Source organism: Notamacropus eugenii, chromosome 3, assembly GCF_028372415.1.
Source record: "Notamacropus eugenii isolate mMacEug1 chromosome 3, mMacEug1.pri_v2, whole genome shotgun sequence".
NCBI lineage: Eukaryota > Metazoa > Chordata > Mammalia > Diprotodontia > Macropodidae > Notamacropus > Notamacropus eugenii.
Genome location: NC_092874.1, coordinates 110,269,507 through 110,289,159, shown reverse-complemented (window position 1 = coordinate 110,289,159; position 19,653 = coordinate 110,269,507). Strand labels below are relative to the sequence as shown.

At 38.2% G+C, this 19,653-nt stretch overlaps 1 protein-coding gene across 7 annotated transcripts in view; it reads right to left on the bottom strand.

Moving 5' to 3' along the window:
* KIAA1549 (KIAA1549 ortholog) overlaps window positions 1-19,653 on the bottom strand; it is a 161,715-nt gene that overhangs the window by 81,890 nt on the left and 60,172 nt on the right. For all 7 annotated transcript variants that reach the window (XM_072652596.1, XM_072652595.1, XM_072652597.1 and 4 more), the window contains exons 3-6: window positions 11,350-11,438; window positions 8,327-8,504; window positions 6,495-6,622; window positions 1,786-1,969 (exon numbers count right to left, since the gene is read on the bottom strand). In XM_072652596.1, the coding sequence (XP_072508697.1) occupies window positions 1,786-1,969; window positions 6,495-6,622; window positions 8,327-8,504; window positions 11,350-11,438 (579 nt within the window). The remainder of the gene's footprint in view (window positions 1-1,785; window positions 1,970-6,494; window positions 6,623-8,326; window positions 8,505-11,349; window positions 11,439-19,653) is intronic.

Below are 19,653 nucleotides of genomic sequence, written 5' to 3'. Positions count from 1 at the left end.
CAAGGATCAATAGTTTGATAGAACAGGCTACCTCAGGGAATAATAAAAAGCTCAAATTTCCGTAGCACTTTGATTTATGTGCTGTAGGTACATATATCATCTTAGCTGAATTTTATAGCAATCCTATAAAGTAGGCAGTATAAATACTATCCCTGTTTTACCAATGAGTTTGCTGAAACCCAAAAGAATTGCTCAAAGTAATACTGCTAGTAAGAATCAAAGCTGAGATTCAAACTTAGGGTTCCAGAGTTCAAGCAAGGCACTTTACTCCAGAGCATGAACCTAAGTCCCTGCCACTAGAGGTCCCCAAGCAGAAGCAGGAGGAGGATTTTTGCGAGATGATACAATCTGAATTAGAGCATCTCTGAAGTCTCAGGCAATTTTGCAGGTCTAATTCTATAAACTCCCTTTTGTGTATCTCCAAATACAAATCAGGACAAAATTTTCTCAGCTCACATTTTTCTTAAAGATTAGAAATTTTTTATATTTTAAAATTCAATTGTTTGGTTTTTTGTTGTTTTTTTTTTTTAACTCCTGGCATGAGTTAGAATATATGTTTAACTTGAGGAAAATGAGAAGCATAAACTTCCAACCAGCTAGCCTATTCACTTTCAAGGATAACTTAAACGTACAGATCCTCTACCTTTACCACTACATAAGTCAGAAAGATAATCCAAATTCTCTCCCTCCCAGAAAGTCTATCATCCATCAGAGGAGTGGTTCTCAAACATTTTACAGCCATGGAACCCTTCTTTCTTGTTTTTCATGACCTGGAATTCCAGCCTTTATTCTAGCATGGAATAGGCATAGTGATGGACAGCTACGTGGTACAGTGGACAGAACACAGGATTCAGAGTCTGGAAGAACCAAATTCAAATCTAGCCTCAGATACTAGCTGTGAGACTCTGGGCCAGTTGCTTAATACTGTTTACCTCAGTTTCCTCATGTGGAAAATGAACCGGAGAAGGAAATGGCAAATCACTCCAGTATCTGTGCCAAGAAAACCCCAAACAGGGTCACAAAGAGTCAAACACAACTAAAAACGATGAAACAAAAACAATAAAACAAACCCAAACTAAACACAGTCACCACTAGCTGTGGTGCCACAGAACTAGCACAGGTCTTAGAGTCAAAAAACTAGAGTTCCCTATTTTTGCTCTGACCCTTGCTACGTGGGAGACCTTGGGCAAATCGAATGACCTCAGTCTGAGTTTCAGTTTCTTTATCTGCAAAATAGGAGTGATAAAGCCTGAAGGTCCTTCTTCACAAGACTATGAGAAACACAGGTTGTAAACCAAAAAGTATTATCTACATGGGAACCATTATTATTATAATTTCATTTTCTCCTTGGAATCATATAGTACTGACAGTGGGCATTAGGACTGATTATCTAGTCTAAAGGTTCTTAAGCCAGCATCCATAAACTAGTTTGGGCTTTTGGATAACTAGCTTTCTTTTTAAACCTACATACTCCATTTTGTGTATTTAAAAACATCATCTGGAGAGAGACATTCATGACACAAAAAAGATGAAGAATCTCTATTCTAGTCCAATCTTTTCATTCTACTGATGAAGAAAAGGTCCTCAAGGGGTACAAATGTTATACAGATGCTTAGCAGAAACCTAGGGAAAGAGTCCAGGCTTTCTTCTATGAACATATTGCCCACCTCTTTGCCCATCATCCATTTCAATGGAAAAATTCTTAATAGATAGAAAAACCCTACGTTCCAGAAAACAAAGTTTAAAAATCAATGTTCTGAACCTCTAAGGGCATATCATACTCACGTTCAGCAATCTGCAGCACAGGATATCCCAGATAGAAACTGAATTCCACCATACTCAAGTTCCTGAGAACCTCACTGACTTCTGATCCATTCAAAAACCCTTTCTTGCTTTTAACAGCAAAGATAATATTCACTGGTCCCTGGCGAGGAGCTGTCCATGACGTCCCCAGAGTTATATTCAGTATCTGAAAGAGGTAAACAAGAACTGAATTTTTTGTTGTTATTGGTTTAAATGATTTTTTTGTTATTGGGGAAAGTAGTGTTTAATAAGACAGTGAATTAATAAGACAGTGACTGACTTTATTAAACAGCTGTCTGCTTTGTATGTATTGTTTTAAAGTTTGCAAAGCACTTTAAATAAGTTGCCTCTTTTGGTTGGGGGAAGTGGGAGGGGTGGTAGGATAGGAACCACAAGAACCCCAATCATTTCTTGATGGGGTAACAATGCAGAAATTCCTTAACCACCTCCTAGCCTGATAGTGGAAAGTAAAGAGAAATAAAATAAAACAAACTATGTTAAGTGAATAGACCCATTGACGAAGGAACAGCTATTTGTTGTCCTTGGATAGAAGACACCTGCAGTCTTCTCTAAATGGTTATCTCAACCCTGCAGTTTTGTCTAAAAGGACTTCTTTCACAATTGTAAAGGTCTTTAGTCACCTCCCCTTGAACAGGGAATGTCTTCTAATTCAGATAACAAACCACACCATCTGAACAGCAAATATTCCCCCAGGACTCTCACCCCCTTTTTCCCTAGAATGATTTCTCCTTTCTCTACCCCTCCCCTTACTGAGAAAGTGTTACTTATCCATCCTAAGTTGCCTCAGGATGCTATTAATTGACTATATACTCCAGGCAGGCTTTATTCTCTGAAAAGGTATAAAACCTAAATCTGTACCCTAGGAAGCTGAATCTGCTAACAAGCAGTTCCTGAGCATCCTGACACATTTCTTTGCTTTTATTTTGACCTCTTATCTTTAACCCAGGGCATCTAGGTGCACAGTGAGTGAATAAAGAACTGGGTTTGGAGTCAGGAAGACTCATGTTCCTGAGTTCAACTCTGGACTCAGACACTTCCTAGCTGTGTAATCCCTGGGCATGTCACTTAACCCTGTTTTCCTGTTTCCCCATCTGTAAAATGAGCTGGAGAAGGAAACGGCAAACCATTCAAGTACCTTTGCCAAGAAAACTTCAAAATGGGGTCACAAGGAGTTGGACACAACTGAAAAATGACTCAACCACAAATCTTTGACCCACAGTGATCAGAGTTCTACCGATAGGCACAACTAGCCCAAGAGGTTCCATTCCTCTTACTGGAGCAGATTCCCTGACAAACCCTCTCGATACCCCCGTAGCTCTTCTACTGTTCAGTTATTTTTCAGTCTTGTCTGACTCTGACCCCATTTGGGGTTTTCTTGGCAAGGATACTGGAGTGGTTTGTCATTTCCTTCTCCAGCTCATTTCACAGATAAGGAAACTGAGACAAACAGGATTAAGTGACTTGCCTACGGTCACATAGCTAGTAAGCGTCTGAGCCCAGATTTGAACTCAGGTCTTCCTGATTCCAAGCCCAACACTCTATCCACTGCACCACCTCACTGCCCACAACCCAATAAGTGTTACTCCATTTTACAGATGGGGAAACTGAGGCTGAGAGTTGTGACTTGCCCAGAGTCGCACAGATAATAAGTGTGTGAGGCAGGATTTGAACTCAGGTCTTCCGGACTCCAAGTTCATCAATCTATCCCCTAGTTGTTAATATATCTTCAAGCTTTCCATAAAAGTTATCAGTATCATATTGAGAATGTATCATCATCCTCAGCTACTGGGGATCTCTCCCCTTTTCTCCCCTACCCCAAAGCATTTCTTTGCTTTGTGCTTAAACTGCCTTTTTTTTTTTTAACACCTGCTACTGACTCAGACTCATGGGCAGTTAGTTCATAGCTTTTACTCCAGACCAGCTACCCCAACCCTGACTGCTACACATTAGGCTGGTCTTTTGCAGCAGTTCACAGATCTGCCACACTGTTAGAAGATGCTTTTCAGAACAATTCTGAAATGCTTCCTCTGCCCTCTCCTCTCATGGGTGTCCCATTTCCTCTCCCTACAAAAGAACTTGTGAGAATCCATTCAATTCAATTCAACAAGCAACTACTCTATGCCAGGTTGGTTATGGTGGTTATCGGAGATACAAAGACAAAAATGTAATACATTAATCACTATGGTCAAGGAATTTATATTCTATTTCTATAATCCTTTCTCTCGTTTTAAAAAACATCACTATCTTCCCAATAACTAAGAATGAATAATAACAATCACTAGCACTTACAAAGGTTTGCAAAGGGCTATACAGGTTATCTTCTTTGATCCTCACCACAACCCTAGGAGGTGCATTCTATTGTTGTTATCATCCCTGTTTTACAGATGAGGAAACTGAAGTAGGCTGCAATTAAGTGATTTGCCCAAGGTCACACAGCTAGTAAGCATCTAACGTCAAATTTGAACTCAGGTCTTCCTGGCTCCAGAACCAATGTTTCTCTCCACTGTGCCACCTTGCATCCTCTATGAAATGAATGAAAAATAATTTAACAAACACTTATTACGTGTTAAGCATGCAGGCTTTTATGGTGGAAGGGGCATCAAAGGTCATCTAGTCCAATACCTTCATTTTACAGAGGAGGAAACTGAGGCCTAGGAAAGTTAAATGACTCACTCAAAATAACACAGTAAATATCTGAGGCAGGATTTGAACCTACCTTTTAGCATACATATGCGAGGGAGGCATCTTTTTAGGGGAGAGCTTTTTAAAAACTACATTTTGTTTTACAGAATCAATTATTTATAGGGTTTTGGTTTTTGTTTTTAACTAACAAGAAGTAGAATCTTTTATTTTATCATTTATCCTTCCCACCCTCCAGGACACTGGATTTCTGACATAATAAGCATTGTTGCAATGCTGACAGAAACAAATCCAAGTTAGGACCCAATTGCTAGTGATTCTCTCTAGGCAGTTTTCAAAAGGGCTCCATAAAGACAACTCAAAAACCTAGATGTAGTGTCAGCAAAAAGTCCACTTCTTATCGACAACAGAGGAGCCTGGACATGACCACTAATTTATCACTTCCTCTGACCTGAACACTCCCTACCATCCTTCCCCAGAAGAAAAGCTGTTCTTGATTCATTCTCTACTTGGTCGATCACTGCAGAAATAGAATCTGGTGAGTGCTTGGCAGCCCTATCCCACAGAGAAAAAATTATGGCTGTGGGAAGGGCTTCCCTGACAATGAACTGATACACTGCTTTGTCTTCCTGGGGTTTACTGCCAGGTCTCAGCACCTCATTGATTCTGCAAAGTGGCCCACAATCAAATACAAGATTTCTTTTGTGTGCACTGCAAGGGGTTCTGTCATCAGCAAAGAGCACCTCTTGGATGAATGACTCTCCTGGTGGCTCAATTACATTAAGTTTACTTGTAGTGTAACATCAGAGAAGATTAGAACAACCCATGATCATTTTCTCTACATGATTTTATTCACCCATTAGACTTATGAATGTTTCTAGTAAATAACCACTCAGTTATTAGAGGCCTGTGTGACTATTAGCTAATGGGGTTTCCTAAATATTTTTAAAAGCCATGGGTAGACAACATCAGAGAAGTCCACAAAAGAGGTATGAACCAGAGCCCCTTTGTAACTGCCATTCCCTTTTGAGATAGGGGACATTTATATGCCAAACAGGACCAAAAGGGTGGAGCTACACACTCAACATTTCTACTTTGGGTTTACGGCTGCACATAAAGATAACAGAGACACAGATTGGCCTCAGCATCAGGGTGACTTAAGTTTAAATCCTGTTTCAATCACTTACAAGCTAAGTGAGCAAGTCATTTAACCTCTTAACCCATAACCTACAACTTCAGTTTCAATTTTCCCAAGTGCAAACTGGGAATGATAATAGAACCTTATCTCACAAGGTTATTGTGAGAATTAAATTAGACGATCTATGTAAAACACCTTGCAAAACCTTGAAGTGCTATATAAATACTAGCTATTAATATATAGTCAAGGACAAAGGGGGAATGGAACTCTCTTTATCCCCCCTGAGTAAACTTGCTTCCCTATTATAGAGGTTTGTGCTAACCTTATCTCCAATCCACAGGTCATTTTTTACTTGTCAGAGGTATAAGAAAACTATGACAGTTAACAACTGATAGCCCAGATACATAAATTTGTATTGATTATGTTTCCTAGCAACATTTCTTTTTAACAGATTCATGATTCCTGAGGATTCTGAGGTTCCAGAATGAAAAAAAAAGAAAAAAATACCCTTCCACCCCACTATTTATATAGATATTGTAAATGACCAGGAGGAACCCAACCTTATCACTCACTTTTGCCAAGACCTCAGGCTCCAATTCCCTTGACCTGGCACCCCACCTGACCCAGAGGCCACACAGTGTTAATGCAGTACCACTGAGAGTAGAGGTCACTTTCTTGACTTAGCTGAGTGGAATACTGGTTGAGCAGTCAGCATGAATCAGGTTCAGTCCACTTGTGGAGGGTTAAGAACTCTTTGCTCAGGGGACAGGATCAAACCATGATCCAGTTGGGAGATGATTTCATACGAGTCCATTAATTGCCTCCCTGCCTAAACCTTCAGAATTTCAGACAAGGAGTTGGAATATTGCTTTTCCTGAGTTGAGGGACTCACCTGCACTGTTAAGTTGTATGTCTCCTGGTGTTTTCTCACTTCAGTGAATGCCGTCATGAGGCCTTTCTCAAGGTGCTGGGTGAAATTGCAGAAGCCAGTGTCCACACTCTGAGGCACAAACTGAAGGACTGAAAAGAAGAAAGATCATTCTTTATAAGAATCGTGGCTTACATGCAGACAAGGATGAAGAAAGGCTCTTGAGGACAGGTCTCTGAGGTGGTCTTTTCTACGTCCTCCTTGCATCAAACATAGGACATCGACACATTGTCTCATGCTAGCTTTTCTGTTTCACCTCATGTTACTGGGCTCCACAAACTACTTCAGCCACACTTAATCCAAAACACACAGAGCATTTTCAAAGCCTCTGCTCATACATGTACAATGTCCTCCCTCCCTGTTCTCTGAATCCTATCCATCCTTTAAAAGCCCAATTCAAATGCCATCCCCTTAATGAAGCTATCCCAGACACCCCCCAACTGAGAACTACCTTCACCCTCAGACTTCCACTAAGTACTCTTTTTGGTGCTGGTATTCAGTCATGTCTGACTCTCTGTGATTCCATTTGGGGTTTTCTTGGTAGATATACTGGCATGGTTTGTCATTTCTTTCTCCAGTTCATTTTACAGATGAGGAAACTGAGGCAAACAGGATTAAGTGATATGCCCAGGGTCACATAGCTAGTAAGTGTCTAAGGTCAGATTTGAACTCATGAAGATGAGTCTTCCTGATTCCAGGTCAGGAATTCTATCCACTGTACCACCTGGCTGACTGCCTGAAATTTAAACTTATACTAATACTTTGCAGCTATTTGGATGTCAAAATAAAAACATACCTAAGAGATGAGTTTCACATACAATTGGAAAAAAAATCACATTATTCTCTCACCTGTTCTATTTTATTAGTTGAACAAGGACCATGGCATTCTTTAGCTAAAGTAAGCACTCACCTCAGAATTTAGGTGGAGAAATCTTCCTTCAGGTTTTAAGTGTCTCTTTTGCTCTGTCGGAAGCCATGTACAAGTGTTTCTATTTAAATAATTTTCTCAATTGCCTCATGTCCTACACCTGCAGATCTATGGCAGTGCACAAGCACACTGGTGAGGAAGACTGAGAGTGTGGAAGAGGTTCTGAAATGTAGAATTTGCCATTCTATCTATTGCCACTGTAATTAAGACACTCTACAGCTATGTTTATTATTAACCTATTTCTTCTACATAACTTTATTTTGATGCTAAGAAATGTGAGCAGCCACATCCATCAAATCTCTGTTTTGTAACTATCTTAAATTATAGTGTACTTTTAGATATCTATAAATGTGTCTCAACTTCCCACGAGCCTGGAGCTCCATGAGGGGAAGGGCCATGTCTTATACAAACTGGGATCCCCTTCCCAGTACCTAGCACTTGTGCTTTGTATATCAGAGGCACTTAATCACATGCTGAATAACTGGTGGAACAGTCTGTGTCTGCATGTAATCATGTTTATTGAATGGCACCAAAATCTGACCTCCCAGCTATAACTTTTCCCCACCAGAATAGATGGAAATTATGCTTATAAGAGACACCCAATCTAAAACATGTCTCCATATGTAAAAGCAAAACTGCTTCAGATAACTGTAAGCTCCCCCACTCGACTGTAACTTCTTGAGGGACTGTCTTTTGCCTCTTTTTGAATACCTAGAACTTAGCACAGTGACTAGCACATAGTAAGGCACTTAATAAATTGATTGTCAATTAATTCACTGACACAGGGAGGTTGACCCATATTATTTTACAACACAAAAAAAATCCAGAGGTCCCTTCAGAAATCAAGATAAATGTTTGGAAAACTCACCTGTTTGAACTTGGAATTTGGAATCTGGCACAGTGAAGGAAGGCTGTAGTGACAGAATTAAAGGAGCCTGATCCCGGACAAGGTTGCTATTTATAAGAACATTTATAACAGCAATTGCTGTGTAAATGAAAGGTCCAGAAGTAACCAGGAAAGAGAAGTCTGGGAAAATTTCATAAACCTATAAGAATGAAAAAAATAATAAAAAGGAAGCAATTTCCAAGCATGAGGCAGCTTACATCAGGAGGCAAACCTAAAAGAAGATAAATTGGTTTTGTTTTTTCAATTGCTTCCTCTTGGAGGCAAAATGAATTCTAGATAATTCCAATTTTACTTCAATCATTGGTTTTCTACATTTGCCAACCTATCATCTGCAAAAGTTACTAAAAAGCACCTTTCCTCCCCCAAATTGTACAAAGCGACCTAAGGATGGACACCAAGAAGGAAGGAAAACAGAGTACTTTCTATATGTACTTATTCTACTGCTCAAGCTAGAATGTTGGCGAGTTGCATCCTACTGTGAAGTGCTAGTTAGGGAAATAATTTTCTTCCAGCAACTCATTTAGACCACTCCAGAAGGTAGCATTAATTCTGCAGGAAACTGCTCACCTGAGTTAATAAATGCAGGTGATGTACTGGGATGATGGCCAGTAGAAAAGGCATGACAAGAGGACAACCAAATGGAAGAATGTACATGTATGGATCTGTATAAAATGTTAAACCATTTAATTAAATGCATGATTCCTCAGAATTCTAAGCTTAAACAATAAACTGGGTAAAAAAGCAAAGGTAATTTCAGAGTTGCTGAAATCATCCTACTCCCTTTACTGCCAAATCACATCATTTCAGGATTCAAACTCTTGTTAGATTTGCATAGATTCTGCAAGAAACCCTCCCTTAAGTGTCACAAGTCATGGACTTAGTGCAACAAATTTGTAGCTACCCTTTAACCTCTCTCTCTTCCTTGTCCCCTTTCTCCAGCTCCATAATCAGTTCCCAGATCTGTACTTATTTAGACCTTCACGTAAATGCTATATCTGTTTGTGTGTGCAATAAATTTGTCCCTTAGAGTATGATCAAAGTATTTTTATAGACACAGCAAATCTTGATTTTAGCAAAGCATCAAAGGCTTACAAAACATCTCTGCAGATAAATGTGGACTGGATAATAATGCTGTTACATGAGCTTTAAAATGTTTGAACAACTTTATCCCTGGTGTGTCAATTTATTATTCACTCTATTACTCAAAATGTTACACCAGTTTCATCTGGTACAAGTTTCTATTGGATTGCGACACACGAGGCCTTGTGCTCTTTAACACTTGTGCTGAAGAAGGCACACAAAGATTACAGAACTGGGAGGAAACCAGGAAGATTATGTTCAAAGGGGATAAAAATGTAAAGTATGGCATTTGGGATTTAAAAAAAAATGAACAAGAATGGGATGCTCTGGCTTGGCAGTATGTATGGAAAAAGGTCTGAGAGTTTAATTGGCCACCAGCTTCATAGACAACAATGTGAGACAGTAAAAAATGGTATGATAGAACTTCAGCTGCATTGGCAGAAAATTAGTGCCATAGATCATATGTAACAATAGTCTTGCCATGCTCCGCTGATCAGTCCAGAGGGCTATAGAGTCAATTTTAAGTGACACTTTTTGGGGGAGAAGGCAATTGGGGGCTAAGTAACTTGCCCGGGGTCACACAGATACAAACAGTATCTGAGGCCAAATTTGAATTCTGGTCCTCCAGACTCTAGGGTCAATCAGGACTCCACTCTACCACCTAGCTGCCCCTAGGTACCACATTTTGAAAGAAACATTGAAACCACACTGTACCAAAAAGAAAACTGTGAGAAAGATTAGAGAGCCAGAAACCAAACCATACCAGACACAGAATGACTTAAGGAAACAAATGTATCTAGTCCAAAACACCAAGTTGGTTGGTTCCAAGTTAGTCCAGAAGGCAAAACTAGGCCTGAGAAGAGACAGGTATGTTTCTTTTTAACATAACAGAAAAGATCAACAATGAAATTAGATTGCCTTAGCTAGGAGCTATCACTGAAGGTATTCAAACAGAGACTGAATTACCATGTATCAATGATACCATGGAAGGGATCTCTTCACAGTTGGGGAAGCTGGAGTAATTTATCTTTGAGGTCTTGTTCAAGTCAGAATTCTCTGTCTGCATTGTCTCTTACCTTCAGATAGCAACTTTCTTGATTTTAATAATTAGGTTATCTTCTTAATTTCTCTCTCTCTGTCTGTGTCCCTCTTTTTCTCTCCCTTTTTCTCTCTGTCTCTGTGTCTGTCTGTCTCTCTCATCCTCCAAAAGCAGCTGACTACTACTCTGGAACTGTTGTCCTTTTTTCTTACTAATTTTCTGGTGTCTCTGGTAATGCAGCATCTTGATCAAACCACTAAGATAAGGGAATGATATAGGAGTATGAACAGCAATTACCCTAATTTAGGAAAGCTGACAGGTCATTGACTGGGCTAAACCTTCCAATAGAAGCAAGTTTCATGCTTCTGCCTGCTGGATCATCAAGTACGGGACAACAAGTACGGAGAGAAAAAAATGGGATTAGTGCACCCCACTGATTTATACCCATTCTTGTCATGCTTTTTCTACTGACCAGAATTAAGGTGCTCAAATGCCCAGCTAGGGTGAGGGCCACCAGGAGCCTTTCTTCTTGGCATATCTCTGGTCCCCTACAAGGGAGAATCAGAGTCGTCTCAGGAAAGCTCCAACTCCACAAAGCCCTCCCACCCTGGAGCCCTATTAAGTTTGGATAAAAATAATTTTTAATTCTGAAATGATTATTCCGTATACTATAATATACAAAGAATTGTTTTATACAGGGCTAAGAAATGCACCAAAAAATGTAAGAAAATTCCCAGAAAAAAAGAAAAATGTGACTAGAGCAAATATAATCATTTTCATTTACAATAGATCAACTTTTTTTTCATTCAGACATGGATTCATTCTAACATTCCAATATGAGATGCCTATGTATAAGGCTGCTTACCTCCAGTTCTACCGCCCGACTGAAGTGAACTCTCAGCACTTCCTTGATAGCTGTGATGATGTATTCCTGCACAGCTCTTCGGGCCAGCACTAGAAATGAAGCCAATCAAGTAATACCTTAGTTTCCTAGGGATACACTATAGATGACTAACTGCTTCTATGACTCTGGACCTCCATCAAAGACTTAGAGCATTTCATCACTAAAAATGAGAGTGGGAAAACGTGAGTTTAAGAACAGTTGTGCTTTCAAACTTGAAGTGTTATTAAAACACTTAGAATCATAGATTCTTAGAGGTATTAGGGTCTTAAAATTTCATATAATTAATCTAATCCCTTCATTCTACAATGAAAAGAATTAAGGTCCCAAGAGTTTATATAACTTACCAAAGATCATATAGTCAGTGAAACACACATTCTAGAAATGAACATGCCTTTAAAAAATTACAGGGTTGTGGGTTTTTTTCCTCAAAAAATAATGGGATTTTGAAATGTTTATCTTTTAGGACTTTGATAAACTTTTTTTTAACTTTCTCTTTTTTCCTTTCCTGTTTTTTTTCTTCCTTTCTCTTTTCTGTCTCTTTCCTTTAACCTGCTGCAATACAGAACAAAAATATTTTTAAATCATTTATGTAACAGAAGAGTCTGTTTGTGGTTCTTAAATTAAGAGAAATGAAACATTCTCTTTTTTCTCTCTTTCCTCCCCTCTCCCATTAAAATAAGTTGCTTGTTATTGATATGATCCTCAACTTACTTCATTTTTATAGTCCTAAAAATAAAGTTTTCCACTCCTGCTAGTCACTTATGGAAGTTATCAATCTGTAGACAGCTCTAGCCAAAATAACAACATCCCCATGTAACTTATGAGATAAGCCTACAGAAAGATTTCAGGCATCTTAAGAGTGCTGCACTTGGAGTCAGGAGGTGTGGGATCAACCTCTAATTAAGAACAACAATTTATACAATAAGCAACATTAAAAATAAAAATGATTGATGCAATAATCAACCGTTACTCCTGATGACTGATGACGAAGCATATTACCCACCATGATAGAGAAGTCTCAGAGGACTCAAAGGACAAAATGAGATACACATTTTTGGGCATAATATATACGTTGATTTGTTTTGCTTGACTACACTTACTGTTAGCGAAGAAGGCCCTTTAAAAAAAAACTATTTGATGAGAGTTGAGGAATTTGGGAGGGAGAGGGAACTAACAGGGAAGATGCAGAGAAAAAAAAGAAATGAGATCACTGTTATCATTTGTTAAATGAACATAAGAGAACAGAGAGAGATTCAGAAAAAGACACAGAAAAGCAGGACAGTTTTGAAACTAATATGGTGAATTTATTATGTTCATTTTTTTAAATGCAAACTGAACACAATAGAAATTTATGGTTATATGTACAATTCTTTTTCTTTTCTGCGTGTAAGGAAATGACCATCTGACTGATATTGTCAAATATAGAACAAATTCTACCTAAGACAGGTCCTTAATTATAGGCAAGTTACAACCTCTTGGAGCTACAGTTTTCTTTATTTGCATAATGGGCATTAAAAAAAAATGAACTGTCTCAACTCACAGTGACAGTCATTATCATCAGTATACAAATAACACTGTAGTACAAAATGACTTATGGTTTCTCCAAATGCTCTTACATATATCTCCCCAAAAAAAGAATGTGGCAGAGTCCTATAGAAGCCCATTAAACAGAATGCACTCTCTGAATGAATGACCAAAATCTTAAACCTGACATGGGGTCATAACTACCACAAAATGAATCAATTTAATTCTCAAAGCACTTTGCAACTCTTAAAGCATATGAGTTGTTATTATTATTTATATGTACTACATTTATCTATTATATTGTTTGTATTTATATTATTATAAAGCACATAAATGAGATTATTATTCCCTTATTCAGCAGATTTTCTACCTTGTAGTTAAATGAGAATGGACTGGAAATGGTCTATCGGTTATAACTTGTAGACTACGGAAATATATGTCTGTCTATAGATATGGAACACAAGTGAAAGACAAAACAGAATAAAAAAAGGGAAAATTAAGGAGAAGGGGTCAGCAAAGAAAGGAAAAGAGAAAAATCAAAAAGAAAGCAATGAAGATAGCCGTGACAGAATGACAAAAATTGCTTATGATTCCATTTACCTTAAGAAAAATTACTTTGCCTTAATTTATTATTTATTATTATTTGATTACTTTTTATTATTAATGTATTTATAAATATACTAAATAATACCAGTAGGTAGTAGAAGTATTAGATGTTTTTGCTTTTATGTCAACATGACATCTATCTTTTTTAACTAATTAGATTTCCTTCAAATCTCTAAATTAGCACTATGAAAACATAAAATTGTATAATTTGGGATTAAGTTACTTGGGTATATAGAAAAAAGTATAATCAGCATACAGATGGTACTGTAATACAAAGTGCCTTATGGTTTCTCCAAATGCTCTTACATACATCTCCTAAAAAAGGAAAAGATAGTAATAGAGTCCTACAGAAGCTCATTAAAAAAAAATTCCTCTCCGTGAGTAATCAAAACCTCAAATCCCACTTGTGGTCATAATTACCACAAAGTAAATCAATTTAATTCTCGAAGTTGTTCATTTCCCTTACTTTTATTCTTTGTGGAATGTTAACAACTAGTCAATATTCTCCTTTCATATTCTTGAGAATGGTTATTAAGTTGTTACTCAGGCATTTTTGTCTCCAGATTAAAGTCATTCATTCATACTGTACACAGAATGTTCTGCAAACCTAAAAGTGCTATATAGATGCCAGCTAGGAGAGTATTTATTCAATTCTGTCTCTGTTGCTGGTTCCTCTTTCTCAATGTGGACAAACTCTGAAGTTCTTCCCTTATCTCTCTTACGTATCCTGTCCCTCTATTCTCTTACTAGTGTGTCAAGTGGATTAAGAAAAAGATGAAGATATCTAGTGCATCTTCCACTGAACCATGCTTTTGTAGCAGATAGGTAGAGTAGTGGCCAGAGCATGACACCTGGAGTCAGGAAAACCAGAGTTCAACTAGGACCGTAAATACTTATTACTTATATAACCATGAGGAAGTCACTTAACCTCTCTCTGCCTCAGTTTCCATATCTATAAAATGGGCACAACAATGACATCTACTTTCTAAGGTTGTTATAAGGCCAAAATAAGATAATATCAATAAAGTGTTAAATGTTAGAATCACCAACATCCTTTGGTGATAGCATATTCTTCCACAGCTTGACAGAACATCCTCTACTGAGAATGATTCTTTAATCTCTCTCTCTAGCCCTGTTTTTCTGACTTGAGGTCTCTATTCACAGATATGTGGCACTTTTTCTACACCTGCCTGTTAATATTTCCCCCCAGCTATGCCACTAATATCACACTAAGTTTGAAATGCTCAAACTCCAAAGTGTCTTTGATATTTCCTTCAAATCCACCAAGATCCAGTGTCATCAATGCCTATTGATTCTTCCTTAACAACATCTCACCCTCCCATTCAAATGAGGTCCTATTTGCAAAGTGCTTAGCTTTAGCTGAGCACATAGTGGCTGGCACATAGTAGACACTATATAAATGCTTACTTTCCTTCTCTCCTTCTCTATTCCTAATGCCAGGACCTTTCTTTAAGCCCATACTGCTTATTAATTCCTATTTCTTCACTCACAGTGCTATTTGTTCTCTGAACTGCTTGATCTCCTCACCAGCTGCCTCGGCCACCTAGGGACGGTGGTCATACCACACAGAAGATGGCTTCTTCTGACTGGTGAGCCTCTGGCTAGGATCTCCATTTCTTGAGGGGCCCCGGCCATGCTGCTCACTTCACTCCTACTTTAACTCACTCTCTGAACTGCTCCACTTCCTCACCAACTGTCCTGCTTCTGTGGAGGGACCCTCCTATTCCCCTACCCACCAGCTTTCAAGATCTCCATTATGTTTTGTCTTTCTCTGCTGGAAGTTTCTTGATAGTAGAGACCATCTTGTTTTATTTGTACTCTCAGTGCTTAGCCCAAGTGGCTGGCACAAAGTATGTGCTTAATATCTAGCTGTAGATAAAACAGTATCTGGAATACTACAAAGACCTAAGTAATCATGCAGCCTCTGGTCTTGTCTCCCTTCCAACCTATCCTGGACAATGACATCTTATTTAAAAATAATATTTTGAAAGTATAATTCTGATGTCACACCTATTTAAATGTCCCATCCTAAGTGCAAACACCCCAGCTTGGCATTCAAGGCTTGTCTAGTATTTATTAAGCTTCTTGAGAGCAAAGAATGATCTTTGTTTTCCTTCCCCAGAATCTAGCATAGTGTCTTGCATATATTTTATTAGGTATTAAGTACTCTATTCACAATCAGATCCCATGGATCAGCAAGTGAGGTAATCAGGAAGGACTGGGGCTTCAGTAAGTCAAAACTGAATGAAAAAAAAAAACAAAACAACCAAGTGTGGACCTGACTTTTAAAACTTCTTTCAGGGCAGATAATGGGCACAATCAGTTCAAGGAGGAGTTTATACAAGATGGAAGATCTGAAGGCTGGGATATGAACCTATGTTGTAAGTAAGACGTGTCAACATGCATAGTAGGAATAAGATAAAGGGCTTGTTTTCACTAGTGAAAGCAAAGTTTGTTGAATTGAAAGAAAGCAGATAGAAGCCTTGGTCAAAAAACAATACCATAGATGAATTCAAGAGTAAATCAAATGCCCACTGTCTAACTAAGACAAATGAGCTTTTTAACTGGAAGCTGCCTGAGATTAGGTAGCTAACTAAAATCTCCAAAATAAAGTTCTTAACAGTTCAAAACTCTTACTTTTCACTCCAGAAACAGAAACCTCCTTTGCCTAGGACCACTTCACCCTGAGCAGAATAATATCTTCCAGGAAAGGACAGATTTCTCTTGGGATCATCAAGGACTCCCTCAGCTTATTGGAAATGGCCCCTACTAGGTCAAATACCTTCCTCTGGGGTTCTCTTTTTCCCCTGGAGCTGTAACTATGGCTCAGGCACTGATTACTGGTACTTAACAGATTTCTCTTAAATGAATGAATGATTACTTGCATGCGATCAAAGGGCTGCAGAGCCTGCAGCTGAGTATGATCATGTCATTGCTATATTATCACCTCACAGGCCTTGAGCTACAAGGGAGATAATAAAAAGATCTTACAACACCTTTAAAAAAAAACAAAGCCAGCATCTTCCTAGGTAGTGCAGTGGATAGAATACTAGTCCTGGAGTCAGGAAAACCTAAGCTCAAATTTGGTCTCATAAACTTAGTTGTGTGACCTGGGGCAAGTCACGTAACTGCTGTCTGCCTCAGTTTCTTATCTATAAAATGGAGATAATTCTAGCACCTGCTTCTCAGGACTTTTGCAAGGATCAAATAAGGCCATGTTTGTAAAGCACTTTGCAAACCTTCAAGCACTATATGAATGCTAGCTATTATTAAGATTTCAATACTTCTTACTGAATGAATATGTCCTTTGTCTCTCCAACCAGACTATAAATGCATATAGTCAGGGACTGTGTGTCACATTTTCAGAGGATCATAGATTTGAGGCTCCAGTGAATGTTAAAGGTCAGCTTGTCCAAGCCCTAGAATTTGCAGATGAGGAGGCAGAATCCTTGAAAGGCTGAATGATTTGCCCAAGGTCACTCTGGTGGTAGGTGGTAGAGTCAGATTTTGAACCTCCATCATCTTACTCCAAATCTATTGTGTCTTCCACCAAACCATGCTTTAGACCTTGCCATACTATCAGCACAGGGCTAGGGATATATAAAGTTCTCTATAAATATCTCTTGATTAAAGAGCTCTGCAGTGATGATGTTTTACTTGGTGATTAGGGTAGGGTTGAATTTAGAGTAATTCTGAAATACCTCTGACATAACCACAATGAGACCATGGCACTATCCATCTCCTAAAAAAGTTCAGATTGGTCTTGCTTCCTGTACACTTCCCCTCAGACTCCAGTGTCTCACTTGATTCTAGGAAGTATTGTCTGGAAAAGCAAAGAACTCAAGTACTCAAAAAAGTAAGCTAGTAAAAAGGAATTTGAAATTGGAAGATACAGGTTTAAGTTTTTTTGGTGCCCATGTCAACTCAGTTTCCCAATCTGTAAAGTGAAGATTTGGTAAAATGCAGAGCCCCATAATGGCTCTGAATCCACAGATTACAAAAGTATAGGGTTATATACACCCACTTGCCAACTAAAGCACAGCATTAGCTAAATTAAATTCCCAAATGATTTTTTAAAAATTAAGAACAAAATTGACTTTCAGCTCCGAACTATTTAGACAATTCCTTCTCAGCAACTTGTCCTGAAATGCTCAGCTGAAGACCTTTATACCTTTAGTTTAAGGTTTTATCTCTTTTTAAAAGATGATTCATTCCCATCCACACTGAGAAAAAATTTGGCATTTAAATCCAAATGTGAATGAAGGAACTAAGGATAGCTGTTGTCTATTAGCTGTTAGGGATGGGGAGGATGCAGGGTTAAGAAGAAAGCCTAGGGACAGATTACACTTAAGTGGAGATGGTAAGTAATTAAAATGATAAAATAATAACTCATTTCTATAGTTTTAATATGTACAAGGTGCTTACAGCTCTGGGACAACCACTGTGTGAATGTTTTCTTTTATTATTTTTATTTGCTTTAAGGGAAGACTTGGGAGAAAGGAAAGCAGAGAGAGATAGAGACAAAGAGAGTGAGACTCTCATGAACTCCAGGAGCTGCATGAAAAATATTAGAACTGAGGAACAGTACAAGTGCTCAGCACACGTGTATCCCATGTCTGCCTCTGTTGGTCTTTCCCGCTGCCTTTCTTGCATAACCCACTGTGGGCTAGGTGAGGCAGTCAGCTGCACATGCTCCCTCCTAGACAGGCAAAAGCAGTGTTTCCTATGTCTCCTGGCCCCAGGTCTACATTCAAGCTTTGTGAGTTATCTGTTTCAGCTATGGCAGTCATTAAAATCAAGTATCAAAATAATCTGGCCTTGAAACCAGAACTTCTAAATGATGCATCACAAAGTATTAAACCATGATTTTTAAAAATAAGATGAATATTCAAATTGCTCTTAATAAAAAATGTCATATTTTTAGTGAGCAAAAAGGGTTTTTGCATTGTTAATAAACAGAATAAAATTTTTTTTTTAAATAATCATGCCATGGATTGGTGAAGGGTTATTTGTAGGAGAGGAAGGAACAGGATGAGGAGAGTAAGGATCTTACACAATGTTGGGGGTGAGGGTAAGGATAGGTAGGACTAGTGAGCAAAGGAAATGGCCAGTAATTTTATTCTGATTTCTCTTGCCTCTATTTGTATTTCCATTTTCCTCTATCATCCTGTTCTTCAATTGCCTTTGTCCTCCTCCATCTCCATTGTCTTCCATCTCTAAATTCCTTTCTTTTCTTCTACTCCAATTATTTTGCCATTTTCCTTGTTCTCCATAAATTATTTCCCCTATTCCTACTGAATGAGACTTAACAAATAATAGATGAAACAAATACAGATGAAAGTCTTTCATAAACTGTTATTCACTTATGCATTTTTAATTGAACCTATACTGGTAAATAAGTTTCAGGTACACCAAAAGTTACTTATCAGGAAAAAGTTAGGAGCTGCTGATTTACACTAAATGATCTATACTCCTTTACCATAATCCATATAATCTTCTGCTCCATCAGATGCATTTTGAATTATGATAGGCAGAGAGCATTAACATCTAACAAGAGAAAATCTTAATAATCTGAACATTTCATCAATTAACCCATAGCAAGGTCAGAACCAGATTAGAAGTAGTAAAGAATAACAGGATGGCTAATTTCTGCATTTTTTTCCCCTTAGATTTCCAGTGGCAACCCAAGGAAACAATCAAAGAATGTTAGATCAAAGTTAGATCTTTCTAGGAAGCATGTATATGTTTATGAGAATACAAATGTATTGTTGCCCTTAACCTCTCACTAATGATAACTAATGATCTATGCTAGATATGTAACAATTTTATTTATTTTATCATAGTATCCATGAATATGAGAATCACTGTGGCAGACTGACTACAAGACCAGCCTCAAAAGTCAGAACACCTGAGTCTGACTCCCACTTCTGCGCAACTCTGGGCAAGTCACTTAACCTCTTCCCAATGAAATAACAGATGCAGTTCCTGTCTCTATCCATAACATGAATCTAAAGTTAGCAAGGAATAGCTGATAGTTGATGGAGTCAGGAAGACGTGGATTCAAATTGCCAAAGAGCTTAACATTTATGTGTTTCAGAGAGCTCCCTAGAACTT